Below are 20,241 nucleotides of genomic sequence, written 5' to 3'. Positions count from 1 at the left end.
CTTAGGACAAAAGCTAGAATAAGATTTCAACAGGGAAATGGAAAGCTTTAGAAGAGAAGCATTTGAACTGTGCACCATGTCAATGAAAGGACCCCAAAATCAAGATCTCAAGTCTTTGAGTAAGTTCAAAAGCTGAGAGGGCAATATTTCAAACAATTTTAGAGCCTGAGATTTCACTGTATGAATAGTCCTTCCCAACAATGTAGATTGCAACTTCAATATAATAGATGGTCTTCAAGAGTAACAATGGCAGAAGAATTTATTTTCTGGTGAAAAGTAGGTGATGTAACTCTCTAAATTTGGCTAAACTGGTTCTCAGATAACAGCAGACCTTCTCCAGGTCCTACTCAGTCTTTACAGTTTGGTAGTGACTGCCAGAATTCTCATTCCACCAGCACAGCCTTGTAAAACCCTAGGTCTCCACTACCTCATAAAAGGGCATTGGGGGATGGACTACTTTAATGAAAGAATAAGGGGGAGTAACACAAGGAAAATGAGACTCCACAGGGTATCAGTTGCATCAGGACACTCACCAGGACAAAAGGCTCAGAATTTCAGATCTCTGAAGGGTTCATAAAATTCAATAAGCTAATGAGTGCCTATGACCACACTGTGGCAGGAGGAGCTCCAGGCTCTGCTTCTCACCTTTATTCCACCAAGAATCTCATTCATGAGTTTCAGACGCTTGTCTTTGTTCTTCATATTCTCAACCTGCCCAGGAGAAGGAATATATGCATGTACCTATGAATATATGTATCATATCATGCATACCTATATGTATTTATATACATCTATACACACATATATAAAATAGCCACAAATATGTATTTATACTTATATATGAGGTAGCTAGATGTCTCAATAGATAGAGCTCTGGGCTCAGTGTCAGGAAGATCCGGATTCCAATCTAGCCTCAGACACTTACTAGCATTGTGATCTTAGGTAAGTCACTTAACCCTATTTGTCTTAATATACCAGAGAAGGAAATGGTAAATCTTTCCAGTATCTTTTCCAAGAAAACTCCATAGACAACATTTGTGTGCCATGGTTCACAAGACCACGAAGAGTAGGACACAAATGATCAACTGAACAACAACTACTTATGTATATCTATGCATGCATGAATATATTGAAAATATAGTGTATCATATACATATATACATACACACACACACATATATATGTATGTGTATATACCATTCTCTTTCATCTTCTCTAGAAGGTCGCCCCTGCACTTGTCCCTGCCCTCTCTAACCTTTAATTTCTCCCTATCCCCCAAAATACCAACTCTCTCTTAACCATAAAAACCTGTGCTAGATCCTACATTCATGGTAGTAACATCATAAATATCTCCCACTTCTTAGTCAGATTTCTGGGAAAAAAAGCTATCTACAACCAATGCCTCTATTTTTTCTCCTTCCTCTTTTAAACCTTTTGCAATCTGGTTTTCAACTTCATTATTCAACTGAAACTGCTTGGATCCAATGGACAGATGATATGCTCTTTTCTCAATTCTTACCATACTTGATCTCTCTGCAGCATCTGAAACCATTAACCACCTTCTTTTCCTGGATACTCTCTCTCCTCTGGACTTTCTTGTCTTCTGCTCACTCTTGTTTTTTGTTGTAAAAATCAAATCACTTATTCTTAGTCACTTTTGCTGGATTTTTATCTATGTCACACCTACTCTCTGCCAGTGTAACACAAAGTTTATCCCAGGCTCTCTTCTCCTTTTTATTTGTACTCTCTCATTTGGTAACTTCATCAGCTAGCATGAATTCAATTATCATTTCAATATCAAATGATTCTTAGATCTATATATTCAGCCCAAGCCTTTTTCCTGAGACTCAGTCTGAATCAGCAATTGCCTACTAACCATTTCAAACTGGTTGTACTTTGGCATCTCAAACTCAATGCATACAAAGCAGAACTTGTTATTTGTCCCTCCCCAAACCCATTCTTTTTTTTTTTTCAGAAAGTTTTTGTCACTGTATAGGGTACCCCGGTTCTTCCAGTCTTCCAGGTTCCCAAATTTGACATCACCCCTTACTCTTTACTCTCACTTATTTCTCGTATCTAATCAATCGTCCAATCAACTGCAATCTATTCTTCATACAGCTGCCAAAGTAATTTTTCTAAAGTATAGGCCACGTCACCCACTTATTTAAGAAATCCTAGTGGTTGCTAATTCCTTCTCAGAGCAATATAAACTCCACTTTTTAGTATTTAAAACTCATTGTGACCTGGATCCTTTCTCTTATCAGTATCTTTTTTTTTTTTTTTTTTTTTTTTTTTTTTTGCTGAGGTAATTGGGGTTAAGTGACTTGCTCAAGGTTATATAGCTAGGAAGTGTTAAGTGTCTGAAGTCAAATTTGAACTCAGGTCCTCCTGACTTCAGGGCTGGTGCTCTGTCCACTGTGCCACCTAGCTGCCCCCTTCTTATCAGTATTCTTACTCTATTTTTTCCCCATACATTCCAGTCATACTGGCCTACATACTGTACTGTATACTTGACTCTTCATCTTCTCTGATCTTTTCACTGGATGTCCCCCATGCCTAAAAGGGTTCTTCTTCCTCACTTCTGCTACTTATGAATCACTGGCTTCCTTGAAGAATATAAAAACGGTAATTCATATAAAATGATTATAATAATAATAGGGGCAGATAGATGGTACAGTGGATAGTATACCAGCCCTGGAGTCTGGAGGACTTGAATTCAAATATGACCTCAGACATTTTCTACTTGTGGAAATTTAGCAATTTATTTAACCCCAATGGCCTCTTCCCTCTCCCATTAAAAAACAAAGATTCAGCTCATATGCTACATGTTGCAAAATATTTTTCTCATTACCACCCCTGCTCCCTTTTCCCTTTTAATGTTGCCTTACTCTATAGATAATTTGCACAAACTATTTAGATACATGTTTCCATTGCTGAAATACAAGTTCTCTTATAGCAGGGTCTGGTTTTTTGTTTGTTTGTTTGGTTTTCTTTTTGGTACCCTCACCATTTAGTAGTAAGTACTTAATGGATTTAAATTTCTGATTGGTGTGCAATAATACTATTTTCCTGGTTTTGCTTACTTCATTTTCCTTCATTTCATCTGAAACTTACCACATTTTACCTTCACCCAGGCTATAAAACCAAACTTTCATTTCCAGAATTTACAAAAAAGAAAACTTTCAGATTATCTTTCAATGTGTTAAATGAATGAAAATCTTTGCTTATATTCTTACCTGAATTTTCCTGCTTTTGGTAGCCAGCACTGCATTAATGGGGATAAGTAGAATCATTAACCCTAGACCCGCAAGGATAGAGGGTCCTAGCTCCAGCCACAAGAAGACAATGGATAATATAATTTGCAAAGGGCATGACCATATCAAATGAATAAAATTGGCCACATCTGTAAATCGCTGGGCATCCACAGCCATCAGGTTGACAGTTTCTCCAATAGTGTACTGCTTCCGGGACTTGTTAGAGATAGTCAGTGTCTAAATATAAAAGCTTAGATTAGTACCCTACAACAGGGCTTCCTAAACTTTTGTTCTTAGTATTTTTATACTATTAAAAAATACTGAGGATCTGTCCAAAGAGTTTTTGTTTATGTGGGTTATATTTATGGATACCCTCTACAATAGAAATAAAAACTGATTTTGAATTTGTAGACCCTCTGAAAAGGTTTCAAAGACTCTCAGGATTCCTTGGACCATATTTTGAGAACTGCTGCTCTAGAGTGTTACCACTTTAGAACTGGAAGAGAAAGGCTTAAAGGCAGCCCTTTGTTCAGGAAAATAAGAGAACAAGGAGAAAATAATTAGTTAACAAAGAATTTATGACATGATTGGTTCTGGCTTCAGAGAGAATGGATTGAACGATGTCATTTTGAGTCATCTCCCTATCTGGGAAGTATGCCTACTTTTAGCATGTGAAGACTTTTTGAAGTGCAAAGAACCATGGAATCCACACTTGATATAAAGTGACTTGCCTTTCTCTTAAACATAGTTCATTACTTCTAGAGTATGAGCCTTATTGGTATAAACCCATTGAACAAAATGGATGGAGGAACATTGTTCTCACTCTTATTCTCATGGGAAGTGATGACCACTTACAGCAAGTAAAGGATTTTAGAGGGAGAGAACGATAGAGTCCATACTTAAAGTCAAGTAATTGCCTTTTATCAGATACATTTTGTCATTTCTGGGCTCTGAATCCTGTTGGTATAAAACTCTTGTTCTCATGTATGTGCATCAGGTTAAATCCACCTCAATTGCCCCTTCTCTCCCCAAATCTCTTTGTCTCATGATCGTTTCAGTTCACAAATTCATTATGTGGGAGGACACACCAGATTTCTTGGGCATGATATGAAATCAGAGAATGTCCCAAATGCCAGCATTAAAAAGCTACTAATTTTCCCTTCCTTGGACTTAAGGAAGCATACAATTAACTACATTTTTGCCTTTGGACAAAAGCCTACTCACTTTCTTCAGTTCTCCAATCATAAATGATAGTGAGAAAGAATAGCCCCAGAATGATCTTCTTTTGTTTTCTTATGATAGTTCCAATTGTAGCAGCTCTTTGTGAGCATGGAGCCATTTTCTGAAAGAGATCTATGATTCTACTTACCTTCCTATAAATGGAATCCATGAGGGTTGTCCGCACATCCATGCCCAGGATGAAACAGTACTGAAAGTACCACTGAAGGCAGAAGGATTGGATGAGAGCCACCACAAAGAAGAGGGAAGACCATACATAGCCTTTCCATATATAACTTGAGGAGTCATTGGCAAATGAGATCATCAGCCTGCCAGAAAAAAGCCAAGTAAGTAACACCATCCAGACCTCCAAGGACCATGAATCCTTCACTTTGGCAGACAGGTACATGACATCACTTGACATCACTGGGGATTAGAATTATTGATGCACTAATCAGCCTCCTGACTTGAGAGCCACTTCCCTTCCACCCTGCCCCCTGCCTTTACTGAGCACCAGATTTGTAATCCAAAGGGTCTGGTTTCAAATCCTAAATCTGCCACTTACTAACTTTATGACCTTAGATCCTCTCTCCCCCTCAGTTTCATCATCCACAAAATGAGGATGTTGTATTTAATGATATTTAAAGTCACTTCCAGCTTTAGATCTATTTCCTAAAGGGAATAGCAAAAGTGGAGTGGATAATGTAAGGCAATGAGATTAGGTTTCCCATTTCTTATCCTTCCTTCTCCCCTCTTCTTCTGAGTGAGCCTGTCTTGAGTATAAATTGGGTAGATTGAATGGATTATAGCTGCCCTTACCCAGGTGGAGTTGTGGGCTTGATAAGCAAGCTTGACAAAATAACTGTATGGATATGTATACATATATTGTATTTAATGTATACTTTAACATATTTAACATGTATTAGTCAACCTGCCATCTAGGAGAGGGGGTGGGAGGAAGGAGGGAAAAGTTGGAACAAAAGGTTTTGCAATTGTCAGTGCTGAAAAATTACCCATGCATATATCTTGTAAATAAAAAGCTGTAATAAAAAAAAATTAAGTAAGCTTGAGATGCTTCCAATCGAAATTAAAAGGGTTTCTCCCCTAGGACAGTGCTTTCAACAGATTACAGGAAAAATAGGTTTGCAAAATGTCAGAGAACAACTAAACCAAACTTCTCGTCTTATTGTAGAATAAGAAGATCCAAAGAAGTTCTAAGGTGACGTGGTTAAAAACAGGACTAGATTGGGGAACAGCCAATAGGCTGTTTGGATTTGAGAAATAAATAATCAGGCAATAACAAGTTGTCCAATTTGTCCAGAATTAGAGTGTGTGATGGAGATTTGTGTGAAACAAGTTTAGAAAGGTAAGTTGGAGTCAGATTGTAAAAGGCTTTAAATAAGCAAGCAGCTTGTATATTGTCAGGGAAGCAATAGGGAACCACTGAGAGTTCTTGATTAAGGGAATAATAGAATCAGATGTGCTTTAGAAAGATTACTTTGATTATTATTATTTTAAAAAAAGAAAAAAAGATTATTTTGGCAACTGCTCAGAAGATGGATTGGAAAAAGGAAGATTAACTATGAGGGTATTGCATTACTATGATGATAACCACATGAATAGAAAAAAGAGAAACAGGATTACATGTCAAAAAACCTTGGAGGAGATGGTGGAGAAAGGGAAAGGGACTCCTTTTTTTTTTTTTTTTTTTTTTTTTTTTTTTTTTTTTAACAACTACATGCAATGAAAAATGCAATGGGCTGATAGAATCCAGGCTTCTGCTTAGATAAACCAGCCTTCTATGCCCACAAAGGCAGAACAATGCTCTACAACTCACTTTAAGAGCTGAGGACTCAGAAATGTCAGTAAGTCTTGAACCAGCTTGTAGAAGAAGGATTTCATCAAAACCCCACGGAAGGTGTTAAACAGAGTTTTGATCAGCCAGGACTTGGCAAAGTCTTGAGAGGTTCCTGTTATTGACTCTTTCTTCTTTTTTTTCTGCTTCATGTCTTCCTAAGGGCAAAAATCAGTCATTGAGAAAGGTTAGAAGAACCATGAGTTAGGTGCCTAACAGTAGTACAAAGTAGACTTGAATATCCACCCAAGCTCATGTGTGTCTTCTTCAGTAAGGATTTAGGCTCATATGTGATATAAAGAAATTTAAAAGCTCAGGGAAAATGAAAAAGAACTAGATTTCTTCATATTTGGAGTAATGGGTAGGCATTCTTGCCTTTGGACTCACTTTTTCCAGTTTTCAAATTGTGTATATTTAACCCAGACTGTCTCTCCCATCTTCTCTGCTCTTTCCAGATACTTGTTTTGGCTCTTGATCCAACCTCTAATGGCTATATTGCTCCTTCCTATTCTCAGTTCTGAACTCCAGCACATCTAACCCTCGGGTAGTCTACTACTACTTCCCCAGTGCTTATACATTAATGATTATTCCTTGTACAGCCACGACTGATGGGATGTGTCTTTCACTCTGCTCCATCCAGCTCATTCTTCTCATCATCTCCAGGAACTCATTGATGCTCATTCTTATTCTCTGTCCCTTTGCTTATGCTGTATCCTCTCCTTAGTTTGTCTTACCCTCTTCTTTCTACTTACTTAAGATCCTTCAATTCAATAAGTTAATTGTTTCATTGTCTTTACCCTAAATTCTAAAATCTTAAATTGGTGATCACTTAGCATTGAACAGTATCAGGCTACAATACCTCTCTGGAGGGGACTGTGGGACAATGAACTGCAGGAATTAAGGGTAACTGTTCTTGGGAGGTAGCCTGATGGTCATTGTGCTACATTAAGATCTTCTGGTAATGACGTGTAGGAGACATTCAGTGAGAAACTGGCAGCCAGGAGACCAGGGAGGGGGACTATAGTTTGGGCAAGAGGTAATGATGGCTTAGACTTGTTTATTGGAAGTGGAAATACTCCTAATCAACATTTTTGTACAATGCCCTAAGGTTTTCAATATTCATTCTATGTTAGTTTATTTAATCTTTACAACAACTCTGTGACATCTCAGAGAAGTTAAGTGATTCATTCAGGAACACACAGTAAATGTCAGAGCTGGGATTTGAACGCAGCTCTCTCTTGGCTCCTTTTTTGCTTAGACTTTCATGGAAATGAAATGAAAAGGAGAGGATCATGCAGACGATACTGCAGAGATATATTTCCTATGATTTAGTAACATGCGTGTGTCCAGATGGGGAAATAGGGGGAAGAAATAAGAAACATAAAATATGTTCAGAAGAATTGCACAAGCATAATAACTATGGGAATATGTATTGGACATGTTTAACCGATATTGGATTACTTGCTGTTTAGCGGAGGGGGTAAGGGGAGGAGAGAGGGAGAAAGAATTTGGAACACAAGTCTTACAAGGGTGAATGTTGAAAACTATCTGCATATATTTTGAAAATAAAAAGCTAGTATTTAAAAAAAATTAGAGAAATGAAAAAAAAAAGAATTACTTATGTTTAACCTTATTGGATTACTTACTGTCTAGAGAGGAAAAAATAATTGGAACACAAGGTCTTGCAAGGATGAATGTTAAGAACTATCTGCATATATTTTGAAAATAAAAGTTATTATTTTATTTTATTTTGCTGAGGCAATTGGGGTTAAGTGACTTGCCTAGGGTCACACAGCTAGGAAATGTTAAGTGTCTGAGGTTAGATTTGAACTCAGGTCCTCCTGACTTCAGGGTTTGTGCTCTATCTATGATGCCACCTAACTGCCCCAAAAAACTATTATTTAAAAAAAATTAAATAAAAATTAGAGAAATGAAAAAAAAAAGAAGTACATATGTTTAAATTTATTGGATTACTTACTGTCTAGAGAGAGAGGGAGAAAAATATGGAACACAAGGTCTTGTAAGGGTGAATGTTGAAAACTATTTTTGCACATATTTTGAAAATAAAAAGCTATTATTTAAAAAAATTTAAAAAGAAGAAAAAAAAAAGAACTAAAGGAAAGAAAGAAAGAAGAACCATAGTTGACTATCAGATTTTAAGCTTGAAGGACATAAATGCTGTTAACAGGAAAATGAAAGACCAGGGGAAGAAGTTATTGAGGGAGGAAAATGATTTCAGTTTTGGATGTATTAAACTTGAGAAGTCAGTGGGATGTCCAACTGAAGTTACTAAGTAGGGAGTTGGAAATGTGGGACTGGAATGCAGCAGAGTCTTTCCTCTAGATATTTTAGCCAAAGATCTAAAAGTAAATGTAGTCAAGTGATCCAAGAGCAGAATTATGGAGAACAACTAAATTTAGGCAGTTAAGGCTTGCTGAAATTCCAGCCTCCTTTCCAAAGCTATCTTTGTTTAGTTGTTTTAGCCATGTGCAATTATTCATGACCCCTTTTGAGGGTTTTCTTGGAAGAAATACTACAGTGGTTTGCCATTTCTTTCTCATTTTACTGATGTAAATTTCATTCTATAATAGTTATGACTTAGAACGCACAATATAGCACTTAGCTATGTACTTTCTGGTATTGCTCTCAATTAAAAAGCCCTCAATCAGGCACTAGAACTTTTAATTTCTGGCCTTAATTCAGCCTCATGCTGTATCCCTTGGAATGAATCACTTGAATCTCTCCAAGTCTCAGTCATCTGCCAATGAGGATAAAAATACCTTATCCATATACCATTGGTATCATGGCAAGGATCAAATGAAATAATCTATCTAAAAGCATTTAAAAATTGTAAAGTATTTAAAAATATAGGGCATCATCCTCTCTATTATTACCAGGTACGTTGATATGTACCTGAGATAGGACAGCATTTGCATGTATACAGACACACACACATGTTCAGCCATGCGCTAAGAAAGTTACCAACACAAGGTTGTCTTGGCTCTGACTAATGTTTGGGCCATTCATCTGGGTTTCAGATTTCTCCTGGGATTTTCTCTTCTGACACCGTTTCTGAAGTGCCTTCCTGGCCTTCTTTATTCCTTTTTCCATGTGTTTTGCAAAAATATTAGAGAGTTTTTGGGTTTTCTGGTCTTCGTTCAACTCCCAGACATCTTCCAAGGTCAAGGGATGTTTATAACCTTTCACAATGATACTGCAAAAGAAAGTTCACAAGATTATCGAGTCATAGCCAGAAAGGAACTTCCAGTAACACTTTTCTCATTAGATGCTTTCCCTTCTCACTTTTCTCCCACCTTAAAAAAAACAAAAACAAATAAGCAAAGACATAACTTTCACTTAACTCTGCTGCTTCCTCCATCCTCCTGTTTCCTTAATTTTTTTTTCTGACTAATTTTCCCCAATCATTTCCTTACCAACTGCTCATCATCTTCTACCTCAGCTTTCTATGGAAAATGGTCCAAGCACAAGCACAGTGGTCACCAACAACCACTAAATCAACACAATGAAGCCCCAACCCTCCTTGATCTCCCTGCGGCATATAACATTGTTGAGTCTTTCCTTTGTTGTTACTTTTGTAAAAATACATTTTTATTGACCAAACCTTTGTTCTTTAAATCTTTTTTGTTTTTTTCTCTCCATAATATCTCTCCCATTGACCCCTTCAACAAATATTTATTAAAGTCCCCTACTAGACACACTGACATTAAAAAAAATGAACAAAGATGATCTCTGCCACTTATAGATTAGTTGTGGATGACATATACAGAATACAAAGCTTTATGTGGCAGTTCCATGATCTAAACAGAATACTATTAAATTTCATAAAAGGAAAGATCATTTTTGGCTGGACTTTTTCATAGAAGACTTCATAGCGATGGCCAGTATGGACTGACAGAATTATGGTAGCCAGAAATGTGTTATCAAGTTGGTAGGGGAAGAGGCATTTTAGCTGGAATGAATAATCTGGCTAAAGACACGGATGGTGGAAAATTACAAAAGAGGTGGAAAGTTCAGCATAGATAGGAAGTACTAGGAAATAAATCTTATCCCCTCTCATCTGAAATAACTGGTTTCCCTGCCTTCCATTTTCCAACCTATGTTCCAAATAGCTGTTATAGTGATTTTCCCCTAAGTGCAGATCTGATCAGCAGTATCTCCCTAATGCCTCTGGAGTACAAATACAAAATTCGTCACAACCTGGCTTCAACCTGGCTTTCTAGGTTTCTTTCTATAACATTTTATGGTCTGAGTATGGAGATTCAAGAGAGTTAGCAGTATAGCCTAAGGGCTCTCTGAATTCCTAAGACTTTCTGCACAACAAAATGCCATCAAATTAATCTTCACAGAGTACTGGGTGGATTATGTCACCTCCTCTGTTCAACGAGTCACCATTCCTAGACTTCTTAACTTGCCCTTCAAGTACCTCTATAAATCTTGCAACAACCTTTCCAGGTTTATCTCCTGTCCATCCCTATCCATACTGCTCTATTCATTATTTTCTGAACTTGCTTTTTAATCTTTTTTGCCCTTAGTTTTTTACTCATGGCTTTCCCTCTCCCGAGAATCATTCTTCCTCACAAGCATCCTAATCATAATTAGCATTTAAAGATCCACTTTATGGTTTGCAAAGCACTTTGAATGTGTGATCTCATTTGCTCCTCAAAATACCCTGTGAGATGGGGGCTATTGGGGGTAACCCCATTCTACAGATAAGAAAACTGACCTACCCGGGTCACAGAGTTTGGATCTGAGGCAGGAATCAAATTCAAGTCTTCCCAATTTGTCCAATGCCCTATCCATGCCTCTGCCTATCAAAAGTCGATCCAACCACCTGACTCTTTTTAACAACGAGGTGATTCAGGCCAATTCCAATAGATTTGTGGTGGAGAGCACCATCTGCATCCAAAGTGAGACTATGGGAACTGAATGTGGATCACAACATAGTATTTTCGCCTTTTTTGTTGTTATTTACTTGCTTGGTTTTTTCCCTTCATTTTTTCCCTTTTTTATCTTTTTTATACAGCATGATATATGTGATATGTATAGAAGAATTGCACATGTTTAACCTATATTGGATTGCTTGTTGTCTACAGGAGGGAGGAGAGAGAGAGAGGAAGGGAGAAAAATATGAAATTCAAAATTTTGTGAGGATAAATGTTGAAAACTATCTTTGCATGTATTTTGAAAAATAAAAAACAAACTATTACAAAAACAATAACAACAGAAGTCTATCCATCCATCAAGACTATCTCTATGAAGTCTTTTATGAAAAGTCCAGCTGAAACTGATTTCTACCTTTTCAGAAGTACGGAAGTTTTTTTTATTTATATGCTATTATGTGGCCCTTGCTACATGGAGATTTATTATCTCTGCTGTATGCAACTAAGTGGTACCTCAGTGCACAGAGCTTGGAGCCTGAAGTCAGAAGGATGGCTTTGTGACTTCAAATCTGGCCTCAGGTACTTACTGGATATGTGACCCTGGGCATGTCACTGAACCCTGTCTGCCTCAGTTTCTTCATTTGTAAAATGAGCTAGCCATTCTAGTATCTTTGCCAAGAAAACCCCAAATGGGATCATGAAGAGTTGAACCTGACTAAAACAACCAAGCAATAACATGTTTGCTCTTAGACTGTAAGGTCTATAGGGCAGAGATCATATCTTTTTCCCCTCTTTTTTGTCTTCCAGGATACTTAGTACTTAATAAATAAATGTTGAAATTAGCCATGGTATATTTTGCAGGAACAATTTTGACCTTGGCTGATACAGTTGTTCAATTTTATAATACTTAAGATATATTTGAAAGGAGAACTCAGAGAGTCAAAAAACTTTTAAAACTAATGAAATGAATTGATAATAATGGGATTAAAGACAGATTGATAGGTCATCATTTATCAATAAAAAGCACTTGGACTTAACAGTGCAAGCTTTATGTCTAAAAGAGGAGGGAATAAAAAAAAACCTGACACCATACCCACTCTTATGTGACTTTCCATATCCTCTAGAAAGAGAGGGGGAAGGGAAAAAGACAAAGCTGAAGTACCAACCCATACCCAAGGTATGTCCTACCTGTCAAACCAGCTAAAGGTAATGGAACTTAAAAATGAGGCCGTGGCAGATGGATTCTGCAAGACACAAAGAAAAGAAAAATCAGACATAGAAACAAGAAAATCTGACATCAGGAACAGTTCTTTCTCCCAAAAGCCAGATATTTCCCTGAGTCTAATCTGTTGCCCTGGAATCTGCCAATCAAAAGTGTTTGTTGAGCATGTCTGAAGATCTCAATATGCTAATAATTGGTACATGATTCGTCAGGAATTTCCTATAAAATAACTGACTGTTATAGAAATGTCTAAGGCTAAAGAATAGGAGATACTTCTAAAGGCAACAAGTCAATGCTATCATTTTATCCTGGGCTTTTTGGGATTGCTGGGGTTGCCATCTCTCAAAAAACTAAAACAATATAAGCTTTGAAGAAAGGGACTGTTTTCACTTTTGATTTTGTATCCCCCAACACCTAGCTCACTGCCTAACATATTAATCAATTTATAAATGTATATTAATTGGTGACTGACTAACTATGCCATAGTGTTATGAGTAAGAAGCCAAAATTACAAAATCTCACATTTGATGATGCTTTGGTTTCTGGAGTCCTCTCGGAAATAGATGAAACTATCAGAGTAAGGAGCTTAATGCCATAGGAGATGAAATACAGGCAGAATTCAGCAAGATTGGAATTGTTTCCCTAAAGAGAAAAATAAATGTCAAAAAACCAGAGTATTGTGCCTCCAAATTGATTCTAGACCAAGGCTTCTTAACCTAGAATCCATCAGCATGTTTTTTTTATTTATATTGATAATTATATGTTAATATGATTGATTTTCTGTAATTCAACATATTTTATGTACTTCTAAACATTATTTTGAGTAGCGGTCCATAGACTTCAAAGACATTGCTAAAGTTGCCATGACACACTAGTTGCCTCATTTTAGACTGACCAGATATTTTCCCAATGATTAGAACCAATAATTAAGTCCCATGATCATAACTCCAGTTGGAACCCAATTTCCTTAAACTTAAGGGATTTTTGTCTCCCTCTTTTTTTACCTTCCCCCTTTTCCTCTCTCCCTTCTCTAACCTTTTAAAAAAATTATTATTATAGCTCTCTATTTACAAGATATATGCATGGGTAACTTTTCAGTATTGATAATTGCAAAACCTTTTGTTCCAATTTTTTCCCTCCTTCTCCCCACCCCTCTCCCCCAGATGGCAGGTTGACCAATACATGTTAAATATGTTAAAATATACATTAAATACAATATATGTATACATGTCTATACAGTTATTTTGCTGTATAAAAAGAATTGGACTGTGGAATAGTGTACAATTAACTTGTCCCTTCTCTAACCTTTAAGAGGATCCGGATAAAAGTCTGGAACTGGAAAACTCCACAAACCAGAGAGAAAATCCAGAACATAATCAGTACCCAAGAGTCCTGATTTACACACCATCTCTTGCAGTGATGGATTACCAAAACTAGGACCTAAAGAAAAAACCATGCTTTGTAAGAACATTGTTCACTAATAGAATGATAGAATTCATGATGGGGATGGGGAAAGAGACCCAAGGAAAAACAGTAGCCAGAAATGTTTATCTTCCTTTCCCCTATCAGTCCCCTTCTTCCCCATCCCCAGACCCTAGGAAACAATCCTCCAGTCACCCAACTAGTTATCAGCTAGCAGTGAACTAAAATTAATAAGAATGATGTCCTCTGCATTGGAACAGGAGAACTGTAGGAGTAAAAAGAAAAAGATTTCTAAACCCAACAAAATGAATCTATAATAGTGTGATTAAAGACAAAAAGATGTAAGATCTCTGTGCCTATATTCTTATTAATATTGGTCAAAGCAAATCGAAGAATCAGAGAAGCTAGCAGCCTCATCTCTTTCACCTATTTTTGGTCTTAGATACTTCAAGGTAGAAAGAAGAATATAACTATAATGGTTTCTCCACAATCCCTTTTGGGAAGGTTTATACAAATAATACTAGACAGCTTTCGACCTGAGTTTGGCCTCTGACTTCCTAGGATGAGAATCACCTAGGGGTGATTATTTTTATATTCATATCAGTTGAATTTCTCTCTCTGCTTAAATCAAGATACTCACATTTCATCCTCAGTAATTAGATGGGAGGATATAAGACAAGCCATTCACACTCTAGGAAGGAGCAGAAAGGCTGATGGCTTGGAAGAAAGGAGAGATTGTTTCCAGTCTTGGCTTTGCCACTATCATCTGGAGCATTTAGATATTCTGAGGCTTAGTTTCCTCATCTGTCCCTTTGGGGAAGACATTCAAAGAAAGCTCGGTTTGGTACCGGATCACAATTATTACATTATCTTCATTCCCTGTCAGGGCAGAGGCCATTTCTTCTCTAACCATTGTAATGGTCCTGGAACCTATAACATTTATCTACTTAATAAATGTTTATGGAGTTATATAAAATAAGAGGTTCAAATTTGCATTATATAATTCCATTATCTAAATTCTTAAAGCTATCATTTCACTTCAGGGGATGAGTCCACAATTGATGCCTATTAGAAAGCTAAAAACCGAAAATTACCCATTCTCCAGTCTTATCCTTTTATAATCTATTTCCTCCTGTAGTACAGCAGCTCCCTTAGAGGCAATATTCAGATTGGAAGGAATTGGTGGAAAGTTCATTGGAATGGGAATGGGTATTAGGAGACCTGAGTTCTAATCCTAGCTCTGCCAGTCACACAGTCTTTGTTTGACTCAGTTCCTCATCCAGATAATGAAGAGACTGGACTAAAATATTTCTTTTATTTATTAACTTTTTTCCTTCTTTCTTTCTTTGTTATTGTTTTAACAAGACAATTGGGGTTAGGTGACTTGACCAGGGTCACACAGCTAGTACAAATTAAGTGTCTGAGGCCACATTTGAACTCAGGTCCTCCTGACTCCAGGGACTGTGTTCCAATTACTGCACCATTTAGCTGTTCTCCTCGAGTAAAATATTCCTTAAAAGTCCCTTTCTGTTTTAAAGGATACTATGATACAATGACTCATGAAGTGTTCTCATTTCATCATATGAGAACAAATTTCAGGCTCAGAGGCTGGTGATACTTCTTACCCAGGTAACTATGAAGAGACACGGATTAGTGTACTGAACAGGGGGTGGAGTGGGCTGTTCCTGGCTTTCAACAATGGTGAGGGCCAATTCTATGACTGATGTAATTAGAAGTAGCACAACAAGCACCTGAGAAGAGAAAAAAAGCTAAAGTTAGGAGGTCATTCTCAAATATAAATCCAGGAGACGAGACTAAATCACAGGGTTTTAACCTCAGAACTGTGAATTTGAAAAAAAAAATTATGACAGTATTTCACTATCAGCAATTTCATTTGTCACTCTTAATTTTAATTTATGCATATTTTAGTTTTTATTGTATATGTATATTTAAATTTACATTTGATTTAAAGATATTCTGAGAAGAGGTCCATTAGGCTTCACCATACTGCTAAAGAACCCATGATACCCAAAAGATTAAGAACCCCTGGTCTAGAACAAAACTTCTTAAACTGTTAGTTATTACCCCATGTAGGGTCACATAACTGAATTTAAGGGTCATGAAATTATGATTTATGATTAGTAATTGGTTGATTTGTATACCTATATTCCTATACAAACGGGGTCACATAAAAATTTCTCAGGCAAAAAGAGTCATGATTGGAAAAAAGTTTAAGAAGCCCTGGATTAATGTTTCTAGTGAATCTGTGATCTATTGAGTTCCTATGGAACTAATTTCTATAAGACAAAAGATTTACAAATAATATATATTGGTTCCAATAGAATATTTAGTAAGATGACTATTAGGAGTTTTCAAAAAGGTCAAGGTGTTAAGCTTCCATTGTCATCCCAACTCTAGCCAATCCTGTGCTCCTGCCCCAGGACTGAGGGCAGTCTCAGAGGACAGACAAAGGTAACATCCTAGAGACTGACTGACGAGACCCTAGCTGAAAGTGCTGATAAAACAGACCATTGACTTATGTATGGACATGTAACTGATACATTTCCTGCATTAATTCCTCCATCTCCTACATTAGCCATATTTCAGAGAAGTTATATTTCTTTATAATAATTAAGCACACTTTAATGAAAATCCACAGTTAAAAGAATAAAAACAAAGAATAATCAAAGTTTATTGAACAAGACTGTCTGAAGGAATATGAGGGGAAGTAAAAAAGTATAGTATAAGCAGAGAGAGACAGAGAGAAAGGAAGAGAAAGAGAGGGAGAGGAAGAAGGAAAGAGGGAGAGGGGGAATAAGGAGAGAGTGAGAGGAGGAAGCAAATAGGGAGAGGAGGAGGAAGGAAGAAAAGAAGGGAGAAGGTAAGAGAAGGAAAGAGAGGCAGGAGAAAAAGAGAGAGGAAGAATAAGAAAGAGTTTCAAGAAGAAAGGGCAGAAGTATCAAATACAGCAGAGGTCAGAAAGGATGAGGAATGAGAAAAATCCCATTGCATTTGGTGACTAGGAGAATCCTTGAGAGACCTGTACCAGTAGAGCAGTAGGGTGGAAGCTAGATTATAAGGAACTCAAGAATGAAAGTAGTGACAAAATAAAATGCCTCAAGAGTTTTTAGTGGTTCCCTATTGCCTTTAGGATAAAAAACAATTTGTCATTTAAAGCCCTTGAACCATCTGGTTCTATCATACATTTCCCAGCACATTTCACATTGCTCCTCTTCACAAACCTTATGTTTCTTTCTTTTTTTTTTAAAGCATTCTTAGTTATTAATGCTTATTATTATTAATCCATTCCCTTCCCCCAATTACATGTAAAAATTGTTTTCAACATTCATCTTTGTAAGATTTTGACCTCCAAAATTTTCTCCCTCCCTTTTTTCTCTCCCTCCTTCCCAAGGGAGCAACCAGTCTGAAAGAGGTTATATAAAAATACATTCATGTTTCAACAAACTTGGCCTATTTGTTGTTTCCTGAATTCAGATTTTATCTTCTCCCTTTGAGTCTTTGCTCAGATCTTCCAGTATGCTCCATCTCCACCTTAGAATCTTTGACTTCTTAGCCAATCTGGCTCATTTTCAGCAATATCTTCATTATGACCCTTTCAAGATACCTTAGTCACCAATACTCTTTTCTTCAAACTATTTTGCATTTCTTATCTTGGTATCTTTTCAGTAACCACAGAATCAAGGGATCACAGATTTAGAGCTGGAGGTAATCTCAGAAGTCATTTTTTTTTTTTAGTACCTTCAATTTACAAATAAAGAAACTGAGGTCCTAGAAGTAACTTGCCCATGGTCATATAAATAGTATGCACCAGAACTCCAGCTTAAAAGGCCAACTTTTCTGAAATATCCGATCCATGCTGCCTCTTCTTAAGGGCAAGTGCCCTTTTAGAGAATTTTGTCTTTATAATCCCAGCCTCTGACACCATGTCTTGCATGTAATAAGGGTTTTTTAAAAATTTTAATAGCTTTTTATTTACAAGTTATATGCATGGATAATTTTTCAGCATTGACAATTGCCAAACCTTTTGTTCCAATTTTTCCCTTCCTTTCCCCCATCCCCTCCCCTAGATGGCAGGATGACCAATACATGTTAAATATGTAATAAGGGTTTAACAAATGTTTTTGCAATTGAATTTATGATGCCAAGTCCTAGAAAAAGTGGGAGAGGTAGGGATCCAAAATATCTGGATGAAATGTAGAAATGTGCCTGACAAAGTTTTAAAAAAAACTAAATGTAAATTCCTGTTCTTCGGTTCCAAAAATCCACTATTTCTGTTACTCAAGATTCCATGTCTCCTGTGAGAAAATATTTTCTTCCCTGGCTATCAATATTTAACAAGGAAAAGGAAGAAACCTCAGCAATTGTGTATCCTCACTAGTGGAATCTGTTTTTATTGCTTTCTCCTGAGGTAAGAGATACGGGGTTCATTTCTACTGCTTGCCGACAGATAAACTTTGACCTGAAAACATTACACTTTCCTCAGGAACAAAACTTGATGAAGAATGATATGTTCTGAGGCCCATGACAATATAGGAGATATGTTTGGAAGGATCTCAGGAAAATAGAGGGGAATGGGGTGAGTGAAACAGGAAACTGGGGACTTGTTAGAACAATTCTTAGAATAATGGGAAATTCAAGACTCCAAGGGTCTTTTAATCATTTAAGGTTCTGGGAAGAAGAGCAAAAGACTTGCTCTTCTAGCAGAAATACTTGAGATAACCTTCTGGACCTTTACTTAAATGCTTAGAGAAAAACATGACTAATTATTTAATGGCCTGCAGATATTCAAGAAGTCTCCAAACTAGATATTTGTGTTTACTGATTGAGGAAGCCTGAGTTAAACTAAGTATCCTTGGTTATTCTAGCTTAATGGATTACTTACTTCTAAATAAATTTTCTTATTGTGAAGGAGTATATCATTTCTCATAAAATTATTAACTAAAGTATATTGAATCTATAACCTAAAAATTTTTTTTTTCCTGAAGCAATTGAAGTTAAGTGACTTGCCCAGGGTCACACAGCTTAAGAAGTGTTAAGTGTCTGAGATCAGATTTGAATTCAGGTCCTCTTGAATTCAGAGCTGGTGCTCTATCCACTGCACCACCTAGCTGCCCCTATAACCTAAATGTAGTCTATGAAGATCTGATGGGTTTGGAAAATGAAATTCTTTGTACAAACCTTATAATAGGATGCTCATACTAATTCGAGTAAGTATTTGTAAACCTTGTGAAGCTGAACACCATAAACTTAGCTAAACATATCTGCAATAAGCCAACTATATTGGCTTGGCTAAAATTTCCATTTAAGCAGGCGGTGAAAATTAACCTGATAAGGGGAGAGGAGGGTTATGGATTCTTATGGGTTTTGACTATATAATTGTCCTTAATTTCTGTGACCATAGCCTTCACTCTCTGGAGAACTGCAATGAGTGGACCGTCCACTTCTCATGCGATTCTAATAAAACTTCTGTTCTTCACTTTGAGATATCTCTGAGAAATGCAAATTAAGACAACTCTGAAATACCACTACACACCTTTCAGATTGGCTAAGATGACAGGAAACGATAATAATGAATGTTGGAGGGGATGTGGGAAAACTGGGATATTGATACATTTTTGGTGGAATTGTGAATGGATCCAGCCATTCTGGAAAGCAATTTGGAACTATGCTCAAAAAGTTATCAGACTGTGCATACCCTTTGATCCAACAGTGTTACTACTGGGCTTATATCCCAAAGAGATCTTAAAGGAGGGAAAGGGACAACATGTGCAAAAATGTTTGTGGCAAGAAACTGGAAACTAAGTGGATGCCCATCAATTGGAAAATGGCAGAATAAGTTATGGTACATGAATGTTATGAAATATTATTGTTCTGTAAGAAATGACCAGCAGGATGATTTCAGAGAGACCTGGAGAGACTAACATGAACTGATGCTCAGTGAAATGAGCAGAACCAGGAGATCATTATTCACGGTAACAACAAGACTATACGATAATCAATTCTGATAGATGTGGCCCTCTTCAACAATGAGATGATTCAAACCAGTTCCAATTGTTCAGTGATAAAGATAATCAGCTACACCCAGGGAGAGAACTATGGGAAATGAGTGTGGACCATAACATAGCATTTCAGCTCTTTCTGTTGTTGTTTGCTTGCATTTTTGTTTTCCCTCTCAGGCTTTTTTCTTTCTTTCTAGATCCTATTTTTCTTGTGCAGCAAGATAACCATATAAATATATACACATATATTATCTTTAACATATACTTTAACATATTTAACATGGATGGGATTGTCTGTCATCTAGGGGAAGGAGTGGGGGGAAGGAGGGGAAAAGTTGGAACAGAAGGT

The 20,241-nt window shown here is 36.8% G+C and overlaps 1 protein-coding gene across 1 annotated transcript in view; it reads right to left on the bottom strand.

Annotated features, from left to right (window-relative positions):
- The window catches only part of ABCC2 (ATP binding cassette subfamily C member 2), a 71,605-nt gene that overhangs the window by 35,007 nt on the left and 16,357 nt on the right, over positions 1–20,241 (bottom strand). The window contains exons 3-11 of the mRNA XM_031956244.1: positions 15,498–15,623; positions 13,756–13,890; positions 12,973–13,092; positions 12,417–12,472; positions 9,310–9,541; positions 6,310–6,485; positions 4,624–4,801; positions 3,237–3,491; positions 646–711 (exon numbers count right to left, since the gene is read on the bottom strand). Coding sequence (XP_031812104.1) covers positions 646–711; positions 3,237–3,491; positions 4,624–4,801; positions 6,310–6,485; positions 9,310–9,541; positions 12,417–12,472; positions 12,973–13,092; positions 13,756–13,890; positions 15,498–15,623 — 1,344 coding nt within the window. The remainder of the gene's footprint in view (positions 1–645; positions 712–3,236; positions 3,492–4,623; positions 4,802–6,309; positions 6,486–9,309; positions 9,542–12,416; positions 12,473–12,972; positions 13,093–13,755; positions 13,891–15,497; positions 15,624–20,241) is intronic.

The sequence above is a fragment of the Sarcophilus harrisii genome, chromosome 2 (genome assembly GCF_902635505.1).
Source record: "Sarcophilus harrisii chromosome 2, mSarHar1.11, whole genome shotgun sequence".
NCBI classification, from domain to species: Eukaryota; Metazoa; Chordata; class Mammalia; order Dasyuromorphia; family Dasyuridae; genus Sarcophilus; species Sarcophilus harrisii.
Note: the sequence above shows the minus strand (reverse complement) of the source record. Positions and strands in the feature narration are given on the sequence as shown.